Source organism: Heptranchias perlo, chromosome 8, assembly GCF_035084215.1.
Source record: "Heptranchias perlo isolate sHepPer1 chromosome 8, sHepPer1.hap1, whole genome shotgun sequence".
NCBI classification, from domain to species: domain Eukaryota; kingdom Metazoa; phylum Chordata; class Chondrichthyes; order Hexanchiformes; family Hexanchidae; genus Heptranchias; species Heptranchias perlo.
In genome coordinates this window covers 3,403,331-3,426,607 of record NC_090332.1, presented here as the reverse complement: position 1 = coordinate 3,426,607, position 23,277 = coordinate 3,403,331, and the positions used below count along the sequence as shown (strand labels likewise).

The window sequence follows — 23,277 nt, the reverse complement described above, 5'->3', positions numbered from 1 at the left end:
TTGAAGCATAGTCACTGTCGTAATGCAGGGAAAAGCAGCAGCCAATCTGCGCACAGCAAGATCCCACAAACAGCAAGGAGATAAATGACCAGATAACCTGTTTTAGTGTTATTGGTTGAGGGATAAATATTGGCCAGGACACCGGGGAGAACTCTCCTGCTCTTCTTTGAATAGTGCCATGGGATCTTTGATGTCCACCTGAGAGGGCAGGTGGGGCCTCGATTGACTTCAATGGAAGTAAAAATCAGGAGAGATGTAAAATGGTCTGCGGACTCGCTATCACCCGTTTTAAGCTATCGCACAAAGGCAAGATCTATGCCACTCTGTTCAATTTTCGTGGCACAGCCCTCCCAGCTGCTCAGCAAGCTTATCCAGTATTAAGTATAGCGGAGCCACACAAAGTCGGAAAGATACCAAAGACGGTAACTGGTCAGTGCTGGGCTGGCTGATCTCAGCCAGTTGGAGTCAATTGATCTCAGGGCCCCTGGATTAGGGTGGAGAAAATCTTATTCCTGTTTGCTATTCAGTAATGACCTTGCTGGGACATGCACGTGTGTGCAGTACGTCACCTGAAGACAATATGAGGCTTGGCTGCGATATCACATGTGACTGCAAAGTCACTGTCAAGATCGCACCCGAGTATCGCCCACTTGGAGGATAACCAGTAGCTGTGGAACAGTACACCACAGAGGAGTTAACAATTCAGGACAGAAGGGGAGGAGCGGGGAGGAAATTGATGAGAGAGGAAATAAAATGGGTAATTTTCCTCATTAAATTGAAAATTCAAGACCTTGGTGGTTTACTGCACAATGGACTTATAATCATAGAATCATAGAATGATACCCCACAGAAGGCAGCCATTCAGCCCATCATGCCTGTGCCGGCCCTTTGGTAGAGCTAGCCAATTAGTCCCATTCCCCTGCTCTTTACCCGTAGCCCTGCAATTTTTTTCCCTTCAAGTATTTATCCAATTCCCTTTTGAAAGTTACTTTGAAAGTTAGGTATCCTAACTTCAAAACTGGCATGTTTACTGGACAGTACAAGAACCATTCAAAAACTGAAATGGTTAGCACTCTTTATGGGATAGAATGTAGGGATTCTGCTCTTGGCAGGATTTACTGTACCATCAGTGGTTTCTTCTCCCTCGAGTGGGTCTCCTTCACCACTGCCATATGCAGCGTAGACCATGATCTGGTATCTGGTTTCCGGCTGCAGATTCTCCAGAGTTGTATCCATGGTCGATCCAGGGACCCACCTCTCCCCACTGGCGTCATCAAAGAGAGACTTCCAGGTTACACGATAGTTGAGTACGTTGCCTGGAGCTGACGTCCATGAAGCATCGATTGTGGTTGGCGTGACGTTTTCTGTCACGAGGTCACGAGGAGAACCACGTTCTGGGAAACAAATAGATTGGAGCTTTAAATCAATAATTTTTGCATTACGGTCAAAATGTTTCAAAATCCTTTCATTAGTTAACTCTTTACCAGGTAACTTCAAATACACAAGTATTTTTTAAGCACTTCTATTTTCTTCCCTATTTTTTTTATTGCTGTTCCTTTTCTTGGAGCCTGCTCACCACCACTATGCACACTTCAAATTGACTTCTCCATGATTGACGTCGCACAATGGTGCTCTGTAATCAGCTGGCAGGAGGTGTCATCCCACTGAAGTCAGGCTAACTGCATGATGTCAGCTTTGCCAAGGCCCCCCTCCCCGACTTCCCTTCTGCACCTGAACAAATGTCAGCATTTCCAAATCCCCAGTACCTTCTCAATCCAAACTATCAGTATTCTGGACCATGGCCTTCTCCGGATCTGAGTGGGGGGGCTTTTCCAAACCCTCTTCCCTATTCTACCTGAACAGTCAGTTTTTCTAAATCCCCTTCATTTCTTAATCCAAACAGTCAGCTTTTCTAAAACCCCTCTTCCCCCACCTTCCTCCCCCTCCAGCACCGAGAGCTTTACCAATCTCGCTTTTCTTTATTTACTCTGCCCAACAGCCCAGTCGAGAAGCAACAAGGAGCTCACAGGCAGACTCAAGCGACAGGCAGATCTGAAACTCAATGCCTGTGACCTTTGGGCTTACGGGAGCAAACTATTCCACCGCCCTGCGGCAGCACCTTTACCCACAAGGACTGCAGCGGTTCAAGAAGGCGGCTCACCACCACCTTCTCGAGGGCAACTCGGGATGAGCAATAAATGCCAGCCTTGCCAGCGACGCCCACATCCCGAGAATGTATGTATAGATATATAGTATTAATAAAAACTCGCATGCCAAATAAAGCTGTCCTATACAGCTGAAAGTATCTTGCTCATGCAAACTGCCTTTGTGCATTTTATAATATTTTGACAATGTGATTATTTGGCCCAGAAAGATTTTTTTTTATTATGTGAGAAGTAAAGCATTTTGTTCCCTGAAGGTAGCAGTTGGATCTTGTTTGCATGTGTGTGAGCAAAAGAGCAAGAAGAAAATATGGAACCAGAAAATATGGAACAAGAAAGGGTTTTGCTGTCCAGTAGTTCTGTTGCTTCCATATACAGCTCACTAACGTCAACCCTACCCAACCTGTCTAATCTCAAAGGAAAACTTCGACAGTCTTTCTCCCTGTTGGCGCCCCTGCCCAAAAAACAAAGTAAAACCAGCAGAACGAAAGGACGTCCATCCAACTTTACACTCCACATTACTCATTCCTGACTCGTTGCATTCATTGGCCATGTGATTTCAATGTTCTCGACAGCTCAGGAATCGTAGAGTTACAATTTTGCCCCTCTATCTGTAATTATCCTTAAATGTGCAATCCCATTTCTAATCATTCATCCTGCTCCTTCTTAAAGGTCTTTAGCAAAGTGTGTGTGAGGGTGTGGGGTATGTGGTGTGTGTATGTGCGGGGTGTGTGTGTGCGGGGTGTGTGTGTGTGCGGTTGTGATGTGTGTGTGTGTGAGTGTGTGAGTGTGTGTGAGTGTGTGTGTGTGTGAGAGTGTGTGTGTGGTGTGTGTGGGGTGTGTGTGTATGTGTGTGTGTGGGGGGGCTGTCTGTGGTTGTGGTGTGTGTGTGGGTGGTTTTGGTGTGTGTGTATGGGTGTGTGTGAGTGTGTATGTGTGTGTGTGTGAGTGTGGGTGTGGGTATGGGTGTGTGTGTGTGAGTGTATGTGTGTGTGTGTGTGTGTGTGTGTGGGTGTGTGTGAGTGTATGTGTGTGAGTGCGTGGGTGTGTGTGTGTGTGTGTGTGTGTGTGGGTGAGTGTGTGTGTGGGTGAGTGTATGTTTGTGTGAGCACGCTCACGTGCATGTCGCCTGGCTCAGTTGGTAGCACTCTTGGCTCTGGGTCAGAAGGTTAGGGGTTCAAACCCCATTCGAGAATTTGAGTGCAACCTCTGGGCTGGTATCCCAACATACTAAAGAGGTGCCACATTGTTGAAGATGCTGCCTTTTAGATGAGGGTGTGAATGGTGGAATAGGGAGATGGTAGGGTTGCTACCCTGGAAACATGAAGTCAAGTGGGCCAAAGAGCCTTCTTCATGCAAAGCAACTTGTGTGTGTGGCAATATAAAATGATCCGTAAAACCAGAGAAGTTTACAGCACAGAAGGAGGCCATTTGGCCCAACATGTCTGTGCCGGCTCTTTGCTGGAGCAATCTAAACCTAATCCCGACGCCCTGTTCCCTCCCCATAGCCCTGTATCTCCCTCTGCTTCAAATATTTAACCAACTTCCCCTCAAAAGATGTAATGGTCTCTACCTCAACCAATCCCTGTGGCAAAGCATTTCATGCTGTAACAAAAAACAGAAAATCTCCTCTCAGTGGAAATGGAAGGTACGTGTCCTGAATAATAAGACTGTTAATTCCTCCAAAGCTATACTCAATGGGGCTTTTTGAAACGGTCCTTTCAGTTCCACCTTCCTGTGATGCCCTTATCTCACCCTGTGATGGTTCATGTCTTAGTTCACCAAATCTGCCAAATGATGAATTGCAGTCACGCAACAGAAACACAATCTTATACTTTTATTTCTCCGGTGTCACATTCCACCTCCACCGCCCCCCCCCCGAAGCCCAGTGGTTCAAATATGCTCATCTCCCCATGTCTCTTGTATCTCTCTTTTTATGCAAGCGTCAATCTGTGAATTATTATGAGGTATCCATGCAGATGTTTTAAGATAGTCCCAGTGGATTCCAGACATATGAGCCAATTTAATATAACATCCAGATGGCAACCAATTTATATATATATATATATATATATATATATATATAAAAGAGAGTGCCTGACTGAAATCCCACAGTGCAACAGTCTCCCTACAAATGCCAGACAAGAGTTCGCACTGTGCTGCCTTCGGCTATTCAACATTACCAATGTGCCTTTGACTTTGGTCAAGCCATTAGAAGCTGATGAATAGCATATTTCTGGGTAATGTTTTATAGCTATTTTGATTGTGCACAATCCATAAAAAGTTTAAAAAACATTTTCATCAGCGCCAAACCTAAGCCTCAGCCAAGAGGGGAGGCAAATGAACAAAAATTGTAGGAGGTGAACTAATTTTTTAATAATGCTCTGGGAGTTTGCTCAAAAATGGGCTGGTAGCTGATTTTTGATTTATTTGACAAAACAGCCAGCCAAGTCTTATTACGTTTTCTCTTTTATTTATGTTGCTGATATAATCCTGTTCTGTCTCAGCTATTGAGACAGAAGCTAAATTTTCTTTTTTTTCCCTTGAAGAGTATACTTGCACTTCCACAGAGCGCCTTATCACCGCAAAGCACAAAGTGTTTCATCAAGCAAATTCCGGTTAAAGAGACTGTTGTTACGTGAAACCTTTATAAATCACTGGATAGGCCCCAGCTGGAGTATTGTGTCCAATTCTGGGCACCACATTTTAGGAAGGATGTCAAGGCCTTGGAGAGGGTGCAGAAGGGATTTACTAGAATGGTACCAGGGATGAGGGACTTCAGTTACATGGAGAGACTGGAGAAGCTGGGGCTGTTCTCCTTAGAGCAGAGAATATTAAGGAGAAATTTAATAGTGGCGCTCAAAATTATGAGGGGTTTTGATAGTGTAAATACGGAGAAACTGTTTCCATTGGCAGGAGGGTCGGTAACCAGAGGACACAGATTTAAGGTAATTGGCAAAAGAACCAGAGGGGGAGACATGAGGAGAATTTTTTTTTACGCAGCGAGTTGTGATGATCTGGAATGCGCTGCCTGAAAGGGCGGTGGAAGCAGATTCAATAATAACTTTCAAAAGGGAATTGGATGGATACTTGATAAGGAGAAATTTGCAGGGCTGTGGGGAAAGAGCAGGGGGCCTAATTGGGTAGCTCTTTCAGAGATCCAGCTCAGGCACAATGGGCCGAATGGCCTAGTCTGTGCTCTATGATTCTATGCAGCAAAAGCCGTTCAGCACCCGCAGCGGCCCGCAGACGGCAAGTTGAACGACCAGTTAATCCGGGGTCTCTGATCATAGAATCTTACAGCACAGAAGCAGGTTGGCCGGCCCATCGGTGCCAGTGCCAGAGAAATGTTGATCAGCAACACCCTGCAATCCCTGCATGTTTTTTTTTCAAACAGGGGTCCAATCAGTCTGACTGGCACACGCATGTGTTCAAGTATACTGCCATTCCAAAGCGAGGTCGCACATGGTCCCCTAGACATATGTGCGCCTTGGATGGATACTCCTCTCTGCAGTTACTGAGGCACATGGTAATCCCACCTTCCGAACCAGGTGGAAACTGGGCTCAAAAGAGAATGTGACCAAAAATAAGCGCAAACATTCAATTTTCATGCAAACTGGGAGTGCAAAAACCGTTATCCATTGCGTTTGCCACTTTTTCGTGGGGTATATAAATCTTCTGAAGTTACAACAATAAATATCTCTGGTCTTGTCGGAACGGCATGGAGTGCGCAGTTACTGGGTACCATCGAGATTCCAGGGACTTGACGGTTGAAAGCATATGGATGAAGTGCAGAAACCAAGAAGGCTTTGCAACCGATTCTGTCAAAACTCTACTGGAAAGTACCTCGGGGGAGCACTTGCTGCTTTAATGAGCTCAGCAGACAAAATATTTGACCAAAAATACTCAACTTTTGTGAAACCGCAGACTAATCTTCTTACCACATGGATGTGCTCAATATCGTTTTCATTACTGGATGGGGGTTGAGTTAACACATCTCTGAGGGTTAACATGCCAAGGTGCTTGGGGGTGAAAGTCTTGCCTGTTCCACTAGGTTTTTGAGCTAAAATATTGTATTTAAGGCTTTGGCTCCAGTACATCTATTTTTGTTTATCCCAGTGCCCTGATCCCATTTCCTCTTGGTAACCCACAACACCACCGACCCACAGCTGCCATTCCCATCTCTCTACTGGACAGATGTGCAGCTAGGAATTTCCAAGTTAGCTCCTCCTTTGGTCTTCTCAAAGACAACAAGGATCTAGGAGATGGCTTACAGCATAAAAACTGTCCATCCCCTGTGGATCCAGTGTACTCACTCACACATGGCTGGACACTAAGTTCAAAACAATTAATCTACATGACTCCAACAAGTAGCATTGCTCATTTCTTCCAACTCCTTCCCCCCTCGCCCCCATCCCCATTTCTCCATTTCGCTCCTCTGTTGAAAGATGTTAACTCTTGGGATGTACTTCTTCTTCACCGGGACCTAGACAATGACGGAGCCTCAATTTTAACCTAACCTGCCTGACAAGAGCGGGGACGGGAATGGGGACGGATGATCGATTTCCACTTTACCCGATCGTATGATCCATTCAATGGAGCATAAAGTTGGGCAGGATGTAAATCGGACGTCTGACTCAAACCACTCGCCATCGCACCCCCACCCCCCCACTTCTGGCCGGGCAGGTTAGGTTAAAATTGGGGCTAGAGAGTCAGCGACAACTGAGGGAGCACCACTGCTGAACCCGATTCTCTACTCACCTGATTTCCTAACGGGTGAACTTTCAGGCTGGGTAGCTGATATTTTTCTGACCAATCCCAAGAACATGGCGCCCAATTATAGCACCCTCGCCAACCCACCACTGCACTGGCTGAGATCAACTGAAGAAACATAGACCAGGTATTAAAACATTGGATCTTCCTGATGCCCATAGCTCATCCCTAACCCATATGGTGCAGTTAACCTGTAATCCAACAGGGAACCCAACAGAAAAATAATTGGTGGCTGTGATCACTCAAGACACAGCTGAGGTTCTTAGACTTATAGAATCATACAGCACAGAAGGAGGCCATTCAGCCCATCATGCCTGTGCCGGCTCTTTGAAAAAGCTATCCAATTAATCCCACCCTCCCCGCTCTTTCCCCATAGCCCTGAAAATCTTTCCTTTTCAAGTATACAGTATATCCAATTCCCTATTGAAAGTTACTATTGAATCTGCTTCCACCACCCTTTCAGGCAGCGCATTCCAGATCATAACAACTCGCTGTGTCAAAAAAATTTCTCCTCATCTCCCCTCTGGTTCTTTTGCCAATTATCTTAATTCTGTGTCCTCTGGTTACCGACCCTCCTGCCAGTGGAAACGGTTTCTCTTTAATTACTCTATCGAAATCCCTCATGATTTTGAACACCTCTATTATATCTCCCCCTAACCTTCTCTGCTCTAAGGCGAACAATCCCAGCTGGGATATTGACTGATCACAGCTAGATCCTACAAGAGGAACATAGGAACAGGAGTAAGCCATTCAGCCCATCGGGCCTGCTCTGCCATTCAATAAAATCATGGCCGATCTGCATCTAAACTCCATTTTCCCACCTTTTGTCCATCTCTTTAATATCCTTACCTAACAAATATCTACTGAATTCAATCTTGAAAGCTTCAACTGACCCTCAACATCCACAGCCTTTTGGGGAAGAAAGTTCCAAATTTCTACTACCCTTTGTGTGAAAAAGTGTTTTCTGATTTTGCTCCTGAACGGCCCAGCTCTAATTTTAAGATTATGCCCCCTTGTTCTGGATTCCCCCACCAGAGGAAATAGTTTCTCCGTATCTACCCTATCGAATCCTTTTAACATTTTAAACGCCTCAACCAGGTCACCCCTCAATCTTTAATACACAAAGGAATACGAGCCAAGTTTATGCGACCTGTCCCTTATATTTTAACCCTCTAAGCCTCTGTATCATTCTGGTGAATCTGTTGGACTGGATTGGTCAAGCAGCTGAGAGAGAGACAGAGACAGAGAGACTTATCTCATCACCTCAGTAGGCAACATGAGGCAGTAGGGCAAATACTGCAATCTCCTGTTTTCCTCCCACATCCTAAAATGGGGCAACGCATTTATTCATCTTAAAGGACACTGAATAAACTAAGCTATTAAGCCAGTTAGAATATAATATAATATTTTAAATTTGCACTATTTTTTGATTTTTCTTTCGTCCTTTGTAACCCTTAGTGTGTCAAATACCATTCCTGACCAACAGTGCAACTAGAAAACCTGAACCTCGGCTTCTGCCAATGGGGCACTTGTAAGTACATAAAGAAAACCCATTCGGCCCATCAAACCCACTCTACCCAGTGCCCGGGTCTGATCATTCTGTCAGGGACATCCTTCCCATACCACCGCTTATTGATCTCCTACTTTAGGGGATGCTAACTTCCTTCATCGACCTCCCCTGATAAAGCCCTTACAGTATTGTTAAGTATCTCGCTAACCCTCAATCCTGCTTCTCAACATATATCAAGTAAGCTCCATTTAAAGCTGCCAACTGACTCCAAATCAACAGTCTGGGAATTCTTCCACATCTTCCCCATCCTGTGGGAAAATAAGTTTTTCCAAATTCTAGCCTTGCTCGAGGTTTGTGAATTTTCTACTGAGCTCATCGTTTACGTCCTCCTCCGCTATTCCTTTCACTATTAATTATTTCAACTGCATGAGTGGCCACTGGAGTGACTCTTCCACCAAGTTTTCCCTCGCTGTGGGGGAAAACACCTGACTATCTCTTGTTGCTCCCCCATCACCACCACAACCATACCACTAAAATTAGGAATTGCCTTTGAATGGGAACCAGGGATCTCAAGGCACCATGTTGGGGCATGTCACGTTGGGAGTCTCAACATCCTGTCTCATTGCTCTATTCCACCCCAAATTATTATTTTTTTTTATTCATTCTCGGTATGTGGGTGTTAAGGCCGGCATTTATTGACAATCTCTAGTTGCCCTGGACTAAGTAGCTTGTTAGGCTCCTTCAGAAGGCAGTCCAGAATTGGTGAGGGACTGGAGTCACATACAGGCACAGACCGGCTAAGGGCGGCAGGTTTCCTTCCCTAAAGGACATTAGTGAACTAGTTGGGTTCATGATCACTGATGCCAGATCTTTTTTTTTAAGCTGAATTGAAATCCTCAAAAGTACCATGGTGGGATTTGAACTCTGGATTAATAATCCAGTAACATAACCATTACACTACCGCATCAACTTGCAATTACAGCAACAAAATAAAAGGCAGACCTGCGCATCATCCAAGGCAAAAAAACATTCATCCGCTCTTTCAATGAGCTCACAAAATAGTTTCCAAAGAAAATGCATCAATCTTTGCATTCAATTTATCCAAGGTTTATCGAATTCTTAGAACTGAGCTGTTAAAATGGGGAGTGACATCATTAAAATTAGTCAAGGGTGGAAAATGTAAAAACTGTTCCATTTTCCATGCTGGCCCTTGTTATTTAGTGATCTTTCCACAATTTGTAAAGACTTGCCGGGATCCCAGGAGGCTGCACGCTGGAAGCGGTCGAAGCTCCTCTCAGTTCTGGTACGCCAGTTGCAATGAGAAGGGTGACTCTTAATATTAATCTCCTCACTCGATGGCACTTTGCCAAAACCCTTTGCAATCGACTCTCTTTGATCCAATTTCAATATTGAAACAATTCAGAGTGCTTCCACGTTTCAGGGTCAAGTCTCGACGCAGAGCCGCCTTTCTTCTCTCAGTTCAATTCGACTGAACAAGTCATTCTGGGTTTTTTTTTATTTCTAATTTTCCTCCCTTATTCTCTCCTTCTCTCCCGACGGTGCTGAAAGTTGTTGAGGTAGCCTTCCAGATACTGCCTCGTCCCTCGTCTGGGACCTTGCACGAGTCACCATTCACCATATGCGAGCCTAGATATTGAGCTTCAGCAGGCTAGTAATTTTTAATTCTTTATTCATTCTCAGGATGTGGGCATTGCTGGCATTTATTGACTATCCCTAGTTGCTGGTTTGACACAACTGAGAGAGGCTTGCTAGGCCACTTCAGAGGGCAGTTAAGAGCCAACCATGTTGGTGTGGGACTGGAGTCACATATAGGCCAGACCGGGTAACGGCGGCAGATTTCTTAAAGAACATTAGTGAACCAGTTGGGTTTTTAACAATCTCACAGCTTCATGGTCACTTTTACTGGTACCAGTTTTTTACTTCCAAATTATTTAAACTGAATTCAAATTCTCAAACTGCTATGGTGGGATTTGAACAATTTCCAGCAATGGTCACTGGCCCGCAATGGTCACTGGACAGCAATGGTCACTGGCCCGCAATGGTCACTGGACAGCAATGGTCACTGGACAGCAATGGTCACTGGACAGCAATGGTCACTGGCCAGGATTCTGCATCACCCAAAATACCACCATGGCTGAGGCTTGAGTTTTAAAGACTTTACCAACTTTTAACCAACTTAACTGAATCAGTCAGGCCTTTTGGACATCATTTTATATTGGAAGCATTATTATTCAGTAAATTTCTGGCTAATAATCCATATACTCCATTAATAATTCAATTTTTCCTGTGTTCCTCAATTCAGACACTAAGATGGGGGAGTTTAGAGGTTGAGGGGTGATCTAATTGAGGGGGGTGATTTTAACCCCCAAGAACGGGTGGGTTGCGGGCGGCTGGGACTTGAAAATAGTTGTTTTTGTGGGTCGCAACTGCAAAATTTTTGGACTTTGCATTCCCAGTGGGAAGCCTGTACTTTTACGTGCCCAAGTTAAACCCGGAAATAAAGACGGATTACGGTCGCGACCCAAAAGATAACTATTTTCAACTCCCACCTGCCCCCAACCCACCTGTTTTTGGGGGTTAAAATCACCCCCGAGGTGTTTAAATGATAAAGGGATTCGATAGGGTAGGTAGAGAGAAATTGTTTCCTCTGAATCCAGAACAAGAGGCATAATCTTAAAATTAAAGCTAGACCATTCAGGAGTGAAATCAAGAAGCCCTTTTTCACACAAAGGAAAGTGGAAATCTGGTCCTCTCTCCCCCTAAAAAGCTGTGGGTCTATTGAAATTTTCAAGACTGAAATCAATAGATTTTTGTTGGGTAAGGGTATCAAGGGATAGGGAGTAAAGTCGGATAAATAGAGTTGAGGTACAAATCAGCCAGGCTCGAGGGGCTGAATGGTCTCCTTACATTCCTTATGTTCCGAAGACTGGGTGATGCAATGTGTTGACATACTGTCCTTTGACCTCTATGAGCTGGTTCTGCAGCCAACTTAGACCGTTGGGATGAAAGCTTTGTCTGCCTACTGTCCATCAGAATCTTATGTGAAATGCATTAGAATCCTATGTTTACATAAACTGAGCCTGTACTCCCTGGAATATAGAAGGTTAAGGGGTGATTTGATTGAGATTTTTAGGATTTTGAAAGGAATTGATAGGGTAGATAGAGAAAAACTTTTTCCGCTGGTAGTGGGGGGGTCTAGGACAAGGGGACATAACCTTAAAATCAGAGCCAGGCCATTCAGGAGAGAAGTGCGGAAACACTTCTTCACACAAAGAGTGGTAGAAGTGTGGAATTCTCTCCCACAAATAGCAGTAGATGCTAGCTCAATCAATAATTTTAAATCTGAGATCATTAAATTTTTGCTTGCCAAGGGTATTGAGGGAGATGGAGCCAAGGCGGGTGGATGGAGTTAGGATACAGATCAGCCATGATCTCATTGAACAGGCTCGAATGGCTGAATGGCCTACTCCTGTCCCTATGTTGCTAACTGAAATACGCTTAATCATTTTCAACGTAATTACTTCTGGGCATGTCCTCACTGCAATGTTCATTTGGCATTAAACTGGCAATTTCTCTCAGAGAGACCACATGGCAGGTTGTGTGAAGTGGAAATGTCACACTGGTGACATTGGGGTGCTTTTTCTGAGATTGGAGGCGCTCTCTCCTGCTTTAATTGTGTGTTGGCACTCACTGCCTTGGTTACCAAGGGACAGCTGCTGCCCGTGGAACCTTACCCTAGAATTAGTCAAAACCTTCAGTGATGAAGGGACAAAAAAAAATAAAAGAAAAGTAATTTATTTTTACAAAGCAATAGACTATAAACAAGAGGGTTTGAAAATGAATTGGTGCGGAGCACATTACAATCTGTAACCCATTGTTATGCTTCTATGCCTGTACAAAACAGCTTCTAAATGACTCTGGTTGCTCATTAAATACATGGAAATTACAACATAGAAACAGATCGTTCGGCCCAACCAGGTCCGTGTTGGTGTTTACCCTCCACATCTGCAGTAGTCCTAATCCCATGTACCTGCTCTGTTCCTATATCCCTTTATCCCTCATTATTTCAACCACCTAGCTAACCTATTCTTAAATATTGTATTGACATGGTCTCTGCGTCAGTCACTAACTCGACCTCACAACCCTCTGTGTAAACATCAACTAAAACTTTTCAATGATGTTACAATATTCTAAATTAATTTCTTTATAATTAATTTTTTTAATTACTTGTCCACTGCTTTCAATAGCTGTTTTTATATTTATTATATATATACATAATTCAGGAGAAACGTCTTTACCCAGAGAGTGGTGAGAATGTGGAACTCGCTACCACAAGGAGTAGTTGAGGCGAATAGTGTAGATGCATTTAAGGGGAAGCTGGATAAACACATGAGGGAGAAAGGAATAGAAGGATATGTTGATAGGGTGAGATGAAGAGGGGAGGGAGGAGGCTCGTGTGGAGCATAAACACCAGCACAGACAATTTGGGCTGAATGGCCTGTCTCTGTTCTGTACATTCTCTGTAATACGTGGCATGTGTGGTGAGATGGCCTGTGATGTAACGCTCACTGTTTACAGCTCCCTCTCCAACTACTACAGCATCGTCAAAGCTCTCGCAACATATCCCTTGCTGCGTTTAACAGCTCCCTGGGATGACATTCTTAGCACAGCACATATTTAATTCCCGAAAGACCCCATAAAAATAGCATTTGAGTGATGGCGGTCTGCGTGGAGCTTATTTGTCTTATTCCCTTGTTCTAATTTTATTTCTGGCCTCATTTTAGTGCAGCACATGCCACACTGCCTGCTCCGCAGATGTCTTTTCTTCGATTTTACAACTTTCCTGGTCCCACGGACAGACGTGCAGGTACCAGACAACACACACACACACACACACACACACACGCGTGCCAACATTTCACATTATAATGGGGATCTCCTGGTTCTTATTTTACATTCGGTCAGTGGGTTTATCCCGGACACGGGACATAAATTGCAGGCAGCCTTTCTGAAAGCATTGGCAAGTAGATGTAATGTGATCTTACCCTTCAAAAGGAAAAGTGCAAGTGTTGCTGATTTGTAAAGTATCCCGTTAACTCTCACTTTTAGTGCGTCGTAATTTAGAAAATTACTTGAAGAAAATAACTTTCTTTTGCATGTTCTTTAGTGTCAGCTTAGCTATCTGACTTAGGAGGTCGTAGGGGTCAAACCCCACTCTAGGGCTTCAGTGTATAATCTACGCATTACTGAGGGAGTGCTTTGTTGCTCGGGATGTCAGTTGAAACGTTAAACCGAGACTGCGTCTGCCTGCTCGGGTAGAGGTAGAAGGAACCCATGTCACTTTTCCGAAGAAGAGCAGGGGAGGTCCCCCCTGGTGTCCTGCCAAACATTCGTCCCTCAACCAGCATCATCAAAAACAGATTATCTAATCATTTATCTCATTGATGTTTGTGGGATCTTGCTGTGTGCAACGTTTCCCTACATTACAACATTGACGACATTTCAAATGTACTTCATTGGCTGTGTAGTGCTTTGGGACATTCTGGGGACGTGAAAGAAACTATATAAATGCAAGTCTTTCTTTTGTGTCCATTTGTATCTCACGCCTCCGACTGCTCCTTGACATATGTCAAAATTCAGAAGAAAAATTTGCTCACAATAACTTTCATGTTGGACAGGGGCAATTTTATCTGAGACTAAACAGGGCAGGTTAAGGTTGTCACCTGCCTGGTTTTGGGCTGGACAATCAGATATTTTTTTCAGTTAGGAACACAAAAAACAACTTTGTTGTTTGGATGTGCAGAACTCTCAAAAGTATCATGCTCCTGATATTTTTGTTATTCATCCTTGGGATGTGGGAGTCAATGGAAAGGCCAGCATTTATTATTGATCCCTATTGATACAACTGAGTGGCTTGCTAGGCCACTTCAGAGGGCAATTAAGAGTCAATTACATTGGTGTGGGACTGGAGTCACATATATGCCAGACCAGATAAGGACATTCAGGAACCAATTGGGTTTTTACAACAATCTCAACAGCTTTATGGTCACTTTTGTTGATATTCCCAGATTTTTTTTAAACAGAATTCAAATTCCCAACTGCCATGGTGGGATTTAAGTTCAGATTCCCAGGCCTCTAGATTACAAGTCCAGTAATATAACCATTACACCACCATACCCATAAATTGAAGCAAAAAGCATCCTTGTTTTTGTCTTGGTTAGAATATCTCATTAGTCAAATATGCCTTGGGTTGAGTTCACAAGGTAAGTGTCAATGAAGGTGGCCATTTGGCCCATCTTAATCATTAATCCAGGAGGGTAAAAAAACTGCCATGCCCCTGTCATGTCATCTAACTGAATCTTGAATGAAACACCCCTACTTCCCTACTCAGAGACCAAGTATTGATCGCCCTATTGATCAAGTATTGATGTCCTTATCAACAGCTGTCCTAAATTGACCTTTCACCTGTTTTAGCCTGTGCCCCCTTGATGGATGATTGCAGCCTGAGTTCTAAGTCTGGATTTTGCAATCGGTGTGTGGGTTACCGGTGGTGTTAAAATAATATTGAACAGGAAAATCCCCTCATTTACATAACACCTTTCATGACCTCAGGACGTGCCAAAGTGCTTCACAGCCAATGGAGTATTTTTGAAGTGTAGTCGCTATTGTAATGTAGAGAAAAGCGGCAGCCAATGTGTGCACAGCAAGATCCCACAAACAGTAATGTTATAGTGATGTTAATTGAGCGATAAATATTGGCCACAAACCGGGCGTACTCCCCATGCTCCTCTTTGACTAGTACCATGGGATCTCTTATGTCCACCTGAGAGGGAAAATGGGATTTCAGTTTAACATCTCATCCAATAGATGCTGCAGAACTCCCTCAGTGCTACACTGAAGTGTCAGCCTGGCTTACGTGCTCAAGTTCTGGAGTAGGAATAGGGATGAGCTAAGAAGCAGTTGGAGACTTTTCTCAATTTGGAAAGTGAGATGGACTTGGCAGGACGAGCTGCTCCCTCCCCCCTTCCTCCGTCTGCTCCATACCTCTGACGTTTCCAGCTCCAGCTTGCTTTACCTCACGGAGAGAATCCTCTTTTTCCAGTGTCCCCAGGGCCCGAGATTACCCTCTCATGCTTTCACTATGTCCCCAAGATTCCCCTCCCCTCAGCTCTAAGAGTCTCGGTGATCCCCTGCCAATCTATTCTATGTCTGAGAGCTCCATTTCCAGCCTCTCACTACCTCTGACATACCTCCTCACTCTCCCTGCATATCTGAGATCTCCTGCCATCTCCATATCTCCAAACTATCAACTACTCCTCAATAGTAAATTGCAATTTTTGGCAGACATAAATTGTAAAATGTTAAGTTTCAAAGGGATGCGATTACTGAACATCAGTAATAATACTACATAATTTTCCACTCATTTTCTTCTATTGTCAAACACACTTCTTGCCTGCACATATGTTAGGCATCGGTAGATAATAGCAGGTACTTGGGAATGATTATAGGGCAGTAATTTTAACTCAGAAGTTCAGCTGATGCCACAAACAATAACAGTGAAGTTTGAATGGCTTGCAACATCCAGAGATGAGATTACACCCTTGAAATAATTCCAGTCAATCTTTACTTTTTCTCATATGTTGCTGTGAAGTTTGTAAAGGGCGGTTTAACTCAGCTCTGGATTCTCTTCTTGGGCTGACGGCAGGACTCCTCGTAGTCTCCAACAGCCAGTGTGCACCTGGTTCCTCAATACTCTTTGTCATCCTAATGACTGAGGCCATGGGAATTTCATGCCAAGGAATGTGGGACGTAATGTTAGATAGTCTGCTCTTTTGTTTAACTTACTCTTGCAAGGGTTAAGAGTGTAGGGCAAGACTTTTCAGAATCTTTCCTCAAAGGGCTAACTGAGTTGGGTGCCGTTCATGAGAATAAATTGTCTGCGGTCTTGATGTGTTGATTGACTGTGCTTTGTTCATGTTCTTCTAGTGAAGGGTTAATAACTGTGGTGCAATAACTGCAGGTCTATTGAGTGATAACCAACAGCTAATTACCAGGAAATAAGATATGAGTATTAATTATATCAGGGGATCTTTTTGATTCTAACAAGATTACTAAACGTTTGCCAATTATTTATTACTTCAGTATTTTGGTGCAAACTGTACCTTCTTTAGTGTTGCCTTCTCCAATCAGCGGTTGACCAACAAGAGTTCGATACTCGGCTGCAACCTTCACAGAATACTTGGTGTCTGGGAGCAGGTTTTCAAGGGTTGCCCACGTCTCCATCCCTCCGACAGTCGCTTCTTTTTTCTCCCCTCCGGAAACTGGGCTGTACTCCAGCCTATATCGAAGAACGTTCCCGGGAGCAGCTGACCAGCTGACCTTGAAACTGCTCGTGGTTTCGTCAAATACCTCCAAGTTACCCGGTGTTCCAAACTCTACGGCAGGACATAGAAAAGTAGCATTTTTAAATCCAAAAAAGAAAAGGAAACACGAGTTAGAGTAAAAGGGACATCGGCATTCTTTGGTTGAGAACAGGTGTCTCCAAATAGTCACATTACTGGAGTTAATTTTGAGAAGGTAGATTGTTGAAAGAGGTGATATGCCGATAAAGCATCCTTAGCCTGTGTGCAAAATATTTTAATTCAAGAAGATTACAGGATATTTCGTGGTCTAGAATTTACAGCACAGAAACAGGCCATTCGGCCCAACGGGTCTATGCCGGTGTTTATGCTCCACACGAGCCTCCTCCCTCCCTACTTCATCTCACCCTATCAACATATCCTTCTATTCCTTTCTCCCTCATGTATTTATCTGGCATCCCCTTAAATGCCTCTGTGCTATTTGCCTCAACTATTCCTTGTGGTAGCAAGTTCCACATTCTAACCACTCTCTGGGTAAAGAAGTTTCTCCTAAATTCCCTATTGGATTTATTAATGGCTATCATATTTTATGACACCTAGTATTAGTCTCCCCTACATGTGGAAACATCCTCTATATTATGACATTGTTTTAAACACACACACACACACACACACACACACACACACATTCGGAGGATTAGTTTGGGGTAAAACAAGCAATGTACATTTGTACTTCAGAGATGGCTCGATGCCCTCAGTTGACAGTAATATTCGCAACTTTAACTTTAAATTGAATTAGTCAAAGGATTGAGCAGCTGATCTTGTTAAAATGTAGCCCGCTATTAAAAAATGAATCATAGAATCTTGCAGTACAGAAGGAGGGGGCCATTCGACCCATCGTGCCTGTGCTGGCTCTTTGAAAGAGCTATCCGATTAGTCCCACTCCTCCCTGCTCTTTCCCCTGTAGCCCTGCAAATTTTTCCTTTTCAAATATATATCTGATTCCCTTTTGAAAGCTGATTAGCTGTTAAAACCTGGGATCCTTTCTTCATTCATATCCAGCCCTAAAGGGGCGATTATGTGAATGCTGGGACGCTGAACTATTGTCCTCAGACATTATGCTATACTCTGTTTTGTAATTTGCAAGCTCATGCAATGGATTTGGCAGCGTGCTTGATCAACATAATGCCTGACTCCCCCTCCCCACGTGACCTTAGAGTATCTGAAGGCTGTAGTTAGTGAAGAAATACAGGCTGTGTGTTGAGCTGCTGTGCTCTGGTATGAAGGTGTACATTAGAGGGTTTTCTCACTGACTGTTCCATGATTTATGTGCGATGTCCTAGTGATACATTTGGCAAAAAAAGTTTGCAGACCCCCATGACACCTAAAGCTGGAGCCAAGATACTGTTACTTGTTTCGGAGCCAGGAGCAATGAGTACTTTAACATATTTTTCTTTTAAAAAACAGAATAAGGGCCCTTTTGTGATTTTTTTTTGTCTGTAAATAGAGCGAATGAGTTGCAGGCATTGGTTATTAACTGGATGGATACCGGTTTGCAATGACGTTCTACACGTTTGTATGTTACAGCCTCTTCGCTTCCACAGAAAGGATGATGCTTTTGGAAAGGCGGTATGGGCAGGGCTTTTAATTTAGGATTAAATACAATACACCACCCCCCTCCCATAAGGTACATTCATAAATGAGGGTGGTAGGATGGCTTTAAGTCTTGGACATGATAGATAACTCAACAGGTCTGCAGTAGTACCAGATATTATATTTTATAGTACATTACAAGATACCGTCTGATCGTAATTCCTACTTTTCTATGTTATTTACATTGATTCATTCCAATTGCTGAATAGTTCCGTTCTTTTTTAGCACATAAATGACTTTAATTGTGAAGAGCAAACTGTATTCCAGGATACATCCCAGTCTGTGTATATTAGAACACCCTTACACTTGCTCCCAGAAGATTATTATAGCATCATACAGCACAGGAGGAGGCCATTCGGCCCATCGTGCCCGTGCCAGCCCTTTGAAAGAGCTATCCAATTAGTCCCACTCCCCTGCTCTTTTCCCCATAGCCCTTCGAATGTCTCCTTTTCAAGTATTTATCCTTTTCCCTTTTGAAAGTTACTACTGAATCTGCTTCCACAATCCTTTCAGGCAGCGCATTCCAGATCATCACAACTCGCTGCGTAAAAAGATTTCTCCTCATCTCCCCCCTGGTTCTTTTGCCAATTACCTTAAATCTGTGTCCTCTGGTTACTGACCCTTCTGCTACTGGAAACAGTTTCTCCTTATTTAATCTATCAAAACCCTTCATAGTTTTGAACACCTCTATTAAATCTCCCCTTGACCTTCTCTGTTCTAAGGAGAATAATCTCACCTTCTCCAGTCTCTCCACATAACTGAAGTCCCACATGCCTGATATCATTCTGGTAAATCTCCTCTGCACCCTCTCCAAGGCCTTAATATCCTTCCTAAAGTGTGGTGCCCAAAATGGGACACAATACTCCAGCTGTGGCCTAACCAGTGATTTATAAAGGTTTCACATAACTTCCTTGGAGTAATGTAAATTCTGTCCATTATAATAATATTAATAGTTCATTGTCAATCCTTAACTGCTATAATCACTAGATGGGTGTTAGTAATAGAGCTATATAGATGTCTGGGGTTAGGGGAACTGGACATTCAGAGATTCAATCATTCAGTCTGAAAAATGATATACTTTTTGTTTATTTTTTGTGCTGCAAATAAATTCTGTGTGTGCTTTTATTGAAGCAGGTGCAGATTTTAGCATGAATTTGTCATCTTTACCAAGAGACGTAGGTGGAACTCCACAGGAAGTTGTAGAAAACGATGTGTATTCCCCGGAAGAAAAGTCCACATAACCTGATGAGTGACAGGGTCATGAGTTATATTACAGAGGCCGCCCATAAGTGTTGTTAATCGGTCAGCTCAAGCTGTGCATCATCACGAGTGTGTAGGCTTGCCAAAGAGAAAGTTTAATAATCCTTGGGATAAGCCTTGATCTGTTGCAAATATAGGTTGGACACTAAAACTGAGTCCTGGTCAAACAACATCCAGCTGCAGCAATGATCCAGAAAGCTTTTCTCTTCAAACAAGGAATTCCTCATTATCATCTTTTTTCTTTCCCCCTCCCTGTACAGACTTTTCCAGACCATGCACTTCCTGCGACCAGGAGGGGAAATTAGACGATCTGCTCCCAGACTTCTATCAAAGTTAATATTTAGCTAATTCAATGCTCTCCTGGCTGGCCTCTCATGAACTTCAGCTCATCCAAAACTCTGCTGCCCGTATCCTAAACCGCACCTAATCCCGTTCACCCATCACCCCCTGTGCTCGCTGACCTACAATGACTCCCGATCCCCCAGTGCCTGAAATTAAAATTCTCATCCTTTCTTAGCCTCGCCCCTCCCTATCCCTGTAACCTCCTCCAGCACTACAACTCTATGAGAACTTTGCATTCCTCCAACTCTAACCCTCTTGTGCATCCTTCATTAATTAATTAGATTGAACACTAGATTGGCACCAGAGAACACATGGCACTGATAACTGGTGCGGGGCAGTGGTTATTGGAGCTCCACAGGGGACCTTATCTGGGCCCTGCTGTTTGTGTCTTTCCCGAGTAATGAGGAGGAGGAGACTCTGAGCAAAGGGACCAAACCATGTGGTCAAGTGATAGGGAAGGCTGATGATCTTCAAAGTGAATTGGAGAAATTAAATGGATGGATTACAGAATGACCGGGTAATAAACAGGAGCGAATGCACATTGGTAGTAAGTATATAAAATGTCCGCACACTGAACTAGTGTCTATACAAAATATTTGGGTGCAATTCCTGACCATTTACTCAACGAATCCAGTCAATACAAAGTCAAGTTTCAATAACGCCAAATTGAGAAATGGGATACAGTTCAAGGATGTTTAATTTAAAGTCCAAGCATCTTGTTTTAACCTTGGAATAGTGCAAGCAGTTTTGGGAGCCCTACTTTCAAAACAACACTGATGCATTGGAGAGAGCCAGTCTCAATGGGAATGAAAATCGGAAAAGATGTAAAACAGGCTGCCATCACCTGTTTGACACAATCGCACAAAATCAAGATCTACCCGAGTGGCTCATGTGCAGAAATAAAATGCACAGATCAGATGGGCTGAATGGCCTGTCACTGTGCAGGAACATTCCACAGTCCCATAAATGCTCGACACCTTTGTACCAAATTAGTCTAAGCAGGTTAAAATAATGACAATCACAAATTTACCCTTAAAAAATGACATTAATGTCAGTGGACCACAATCAAATAACATGGCCACAACATCCTGAGTGTTTTATGGGATTAGCTAAACAGGTTGTATAAATATCACGTCATACCTGTATTAGTGAATACTGCTTATACAGCAAATGTGCTGAGAAAATATTAGGGTGCTCCCTAACCCAATTATTTTTGTCATCATTAATTTTTTTTAATTGAACTGTGCAAAACATATTTGCTTTCTTAACTGGTGCAAGTAACAGATACACACATACAGAACTTGCACAATTCTGCACTCTTGAGTAGCACCACGCTTGACGTTATTTGTTAAATTTGATCTCGGGTTGTGGGCATCACAACATTTATTGCCCAGTCCCTTCCTAGTGGCACAGAATAGATCCGAATGACTTACTATACCAACTTCAGAGGGTATCAGGAGTTACATAGATGCCAAAATGCATTAGGGGCAGGAGGCTCCCTTTCCTGAAAGATAATATTGAGAACCAGTTTGGTTTTTACAACAATTCAGCAACTTCCACAGCTGATTTTTCTCCAATACAAGGCTACAAATTTCATAACTCGCCACAGTGGGACTTGAAGTCGTGACCTCTGGGTTACTGGTCCAGTATCCTCAGCACTACACTATCGCACTGGTGGCTGTCAGGAGACTTGGGGCAAGCATAGAAGGTAAGTCATTGCGTCCTTGCGGATACAAAGCTCTTTGGGCGGGTAAAAGGGATACATTTTGTTGGGTAAGGGTATCAAGGGACATGGATCAAAGTTGGGTAAATGGAGTTAGACGCAGATCAGCCATGATCTAATTGAACGGTGGAACAGGCTCAAGGGGCTGAACGGCCTACTCCTGTCCGTTGTTTTTGGGAGAGGGAGGGAGGGGGGCATTTACATTAAAAGATTAGTGTGGGTACAGGTTCCTCAGAGGGCACGGCCCAATGGCACAATCTGTATCAGCTCCTTCTTTTGTGAAAACTCATCTTGGATCAATCTCACTCGGTTTAGTTTCCTTATTTTTGGTAGATGCATGTTACATGGAAGAATGCATGAGAGCCTCTCCATCCAAGATCCCAATGTGTTGATAGCGCGTGGCTTTTTTTGTGTCAAACAGATGTGGCCTCTTCTTCATTTCGCTGCAATGTTGACACAAAGTGGTGGTTTATAATGCTTCCTACAATTAAACTTCACAGTTGACTGGTGGCATTATTTTTTAAGTTTAACCTAGGAGGCACTTGATGTTTTGCTTTGCTGAGCACTGACAGGCTGACAACCCCCACCCCCGCCAAGGTCAGTTCATTTGCAAACTTACACATTTGTCGACGGTTCCAAACAAAAGGCTCACATGACTTGGGCACAAGAAAGGCTCGCAGAAGTCATTGTGTTACTGAGATTGGGCGCGTCAACTTTATTTGGTGTTGGCTGCCAGGGGGTGATTGCTGTGGGCCTCTGGAGACCTTACTCAGATTTCACACTGGTTTTTTCTTTCATAGATGCCTAGTTTAAACTGGTGCGAAAATCAGCAGTTATTTAAAGCAACTGTGTAAACAGCAACAGTGAGCCTTTCCGGGGTGGTCAGTGAACAAATGGGCTATGTGGTGTGTCACTGTGACATACAGAGTAGGACAGGCCGCGGGTTCAATTTCTGACCTGGTTTAGAGCTACCTGATCTCAGTCAAGTTGTGCTGGAACGTTTTAATTGGTCTCGGCATCCTCGATAAGCCACAGGAAGAAACGATTCAGATTCCCACTTTTGATCATTACCTAGTGGCCCCCCCCAGCTGGAAAATGTTTATGTTTGCGTGTGCGTGCGTGCATGTGTGTGCAATGTTTCCGCTTACGGGGGGAAAACCAAAACTAAGGGCCATAAATATAAGAGAGTCGCTCATAAATCCAATCGGGAATTCAGGAGAAACTTCTTTACCCAGAGAGTGGTGAGAATGTGGAACTCGCTCCCACAAGGAGTAGTTGAGGCGAATAGTGTAGATGGATTTAAGGGGAGGCTGGATAAACACATGAGGGAGAAAGGAATAGAAGGATATGGTGAGAGGGTGAGATGAAGTAGGGAGGGAGGAGCCTCGTGTGGAGCATAAACACCGGCATGGACCAGTTGGGCCGAATGGCCTGTTTCTGTGCTGTAAGTTCTATGTAATTCAATCTAATTCT

At 43.6% G+C, this 23,277-nt stretch overlaps 1 protein-coding gene across 1 annotated transcript in view; it reads right to left on the bottom strand.

The window, feature by feature from the left end:
* col12a1a (collagen, type XII, alpha 1a) overlaps positions 1-23,277 on the bottom strand; it is a 256,730-nt gene that overhangs the window by 181,689 nt on the left and 51,764 nt on the right. The window contains exons 12-13 of the mRNA XM_067988546.1: positions 16,629-16,901; positions 1,125-1,394 (exon numbers count right to left, since the gene is read on the bottom strand). Coding sequence (XP_067844647.1) covers positions 1,125-1,394; positions 16,629-16,901 — 543 coding nt within the window. The remainder of the gene's footprint in view (positions 1-1,124; positions 1,395-16,628; positions 16,902-23,277) is intronic.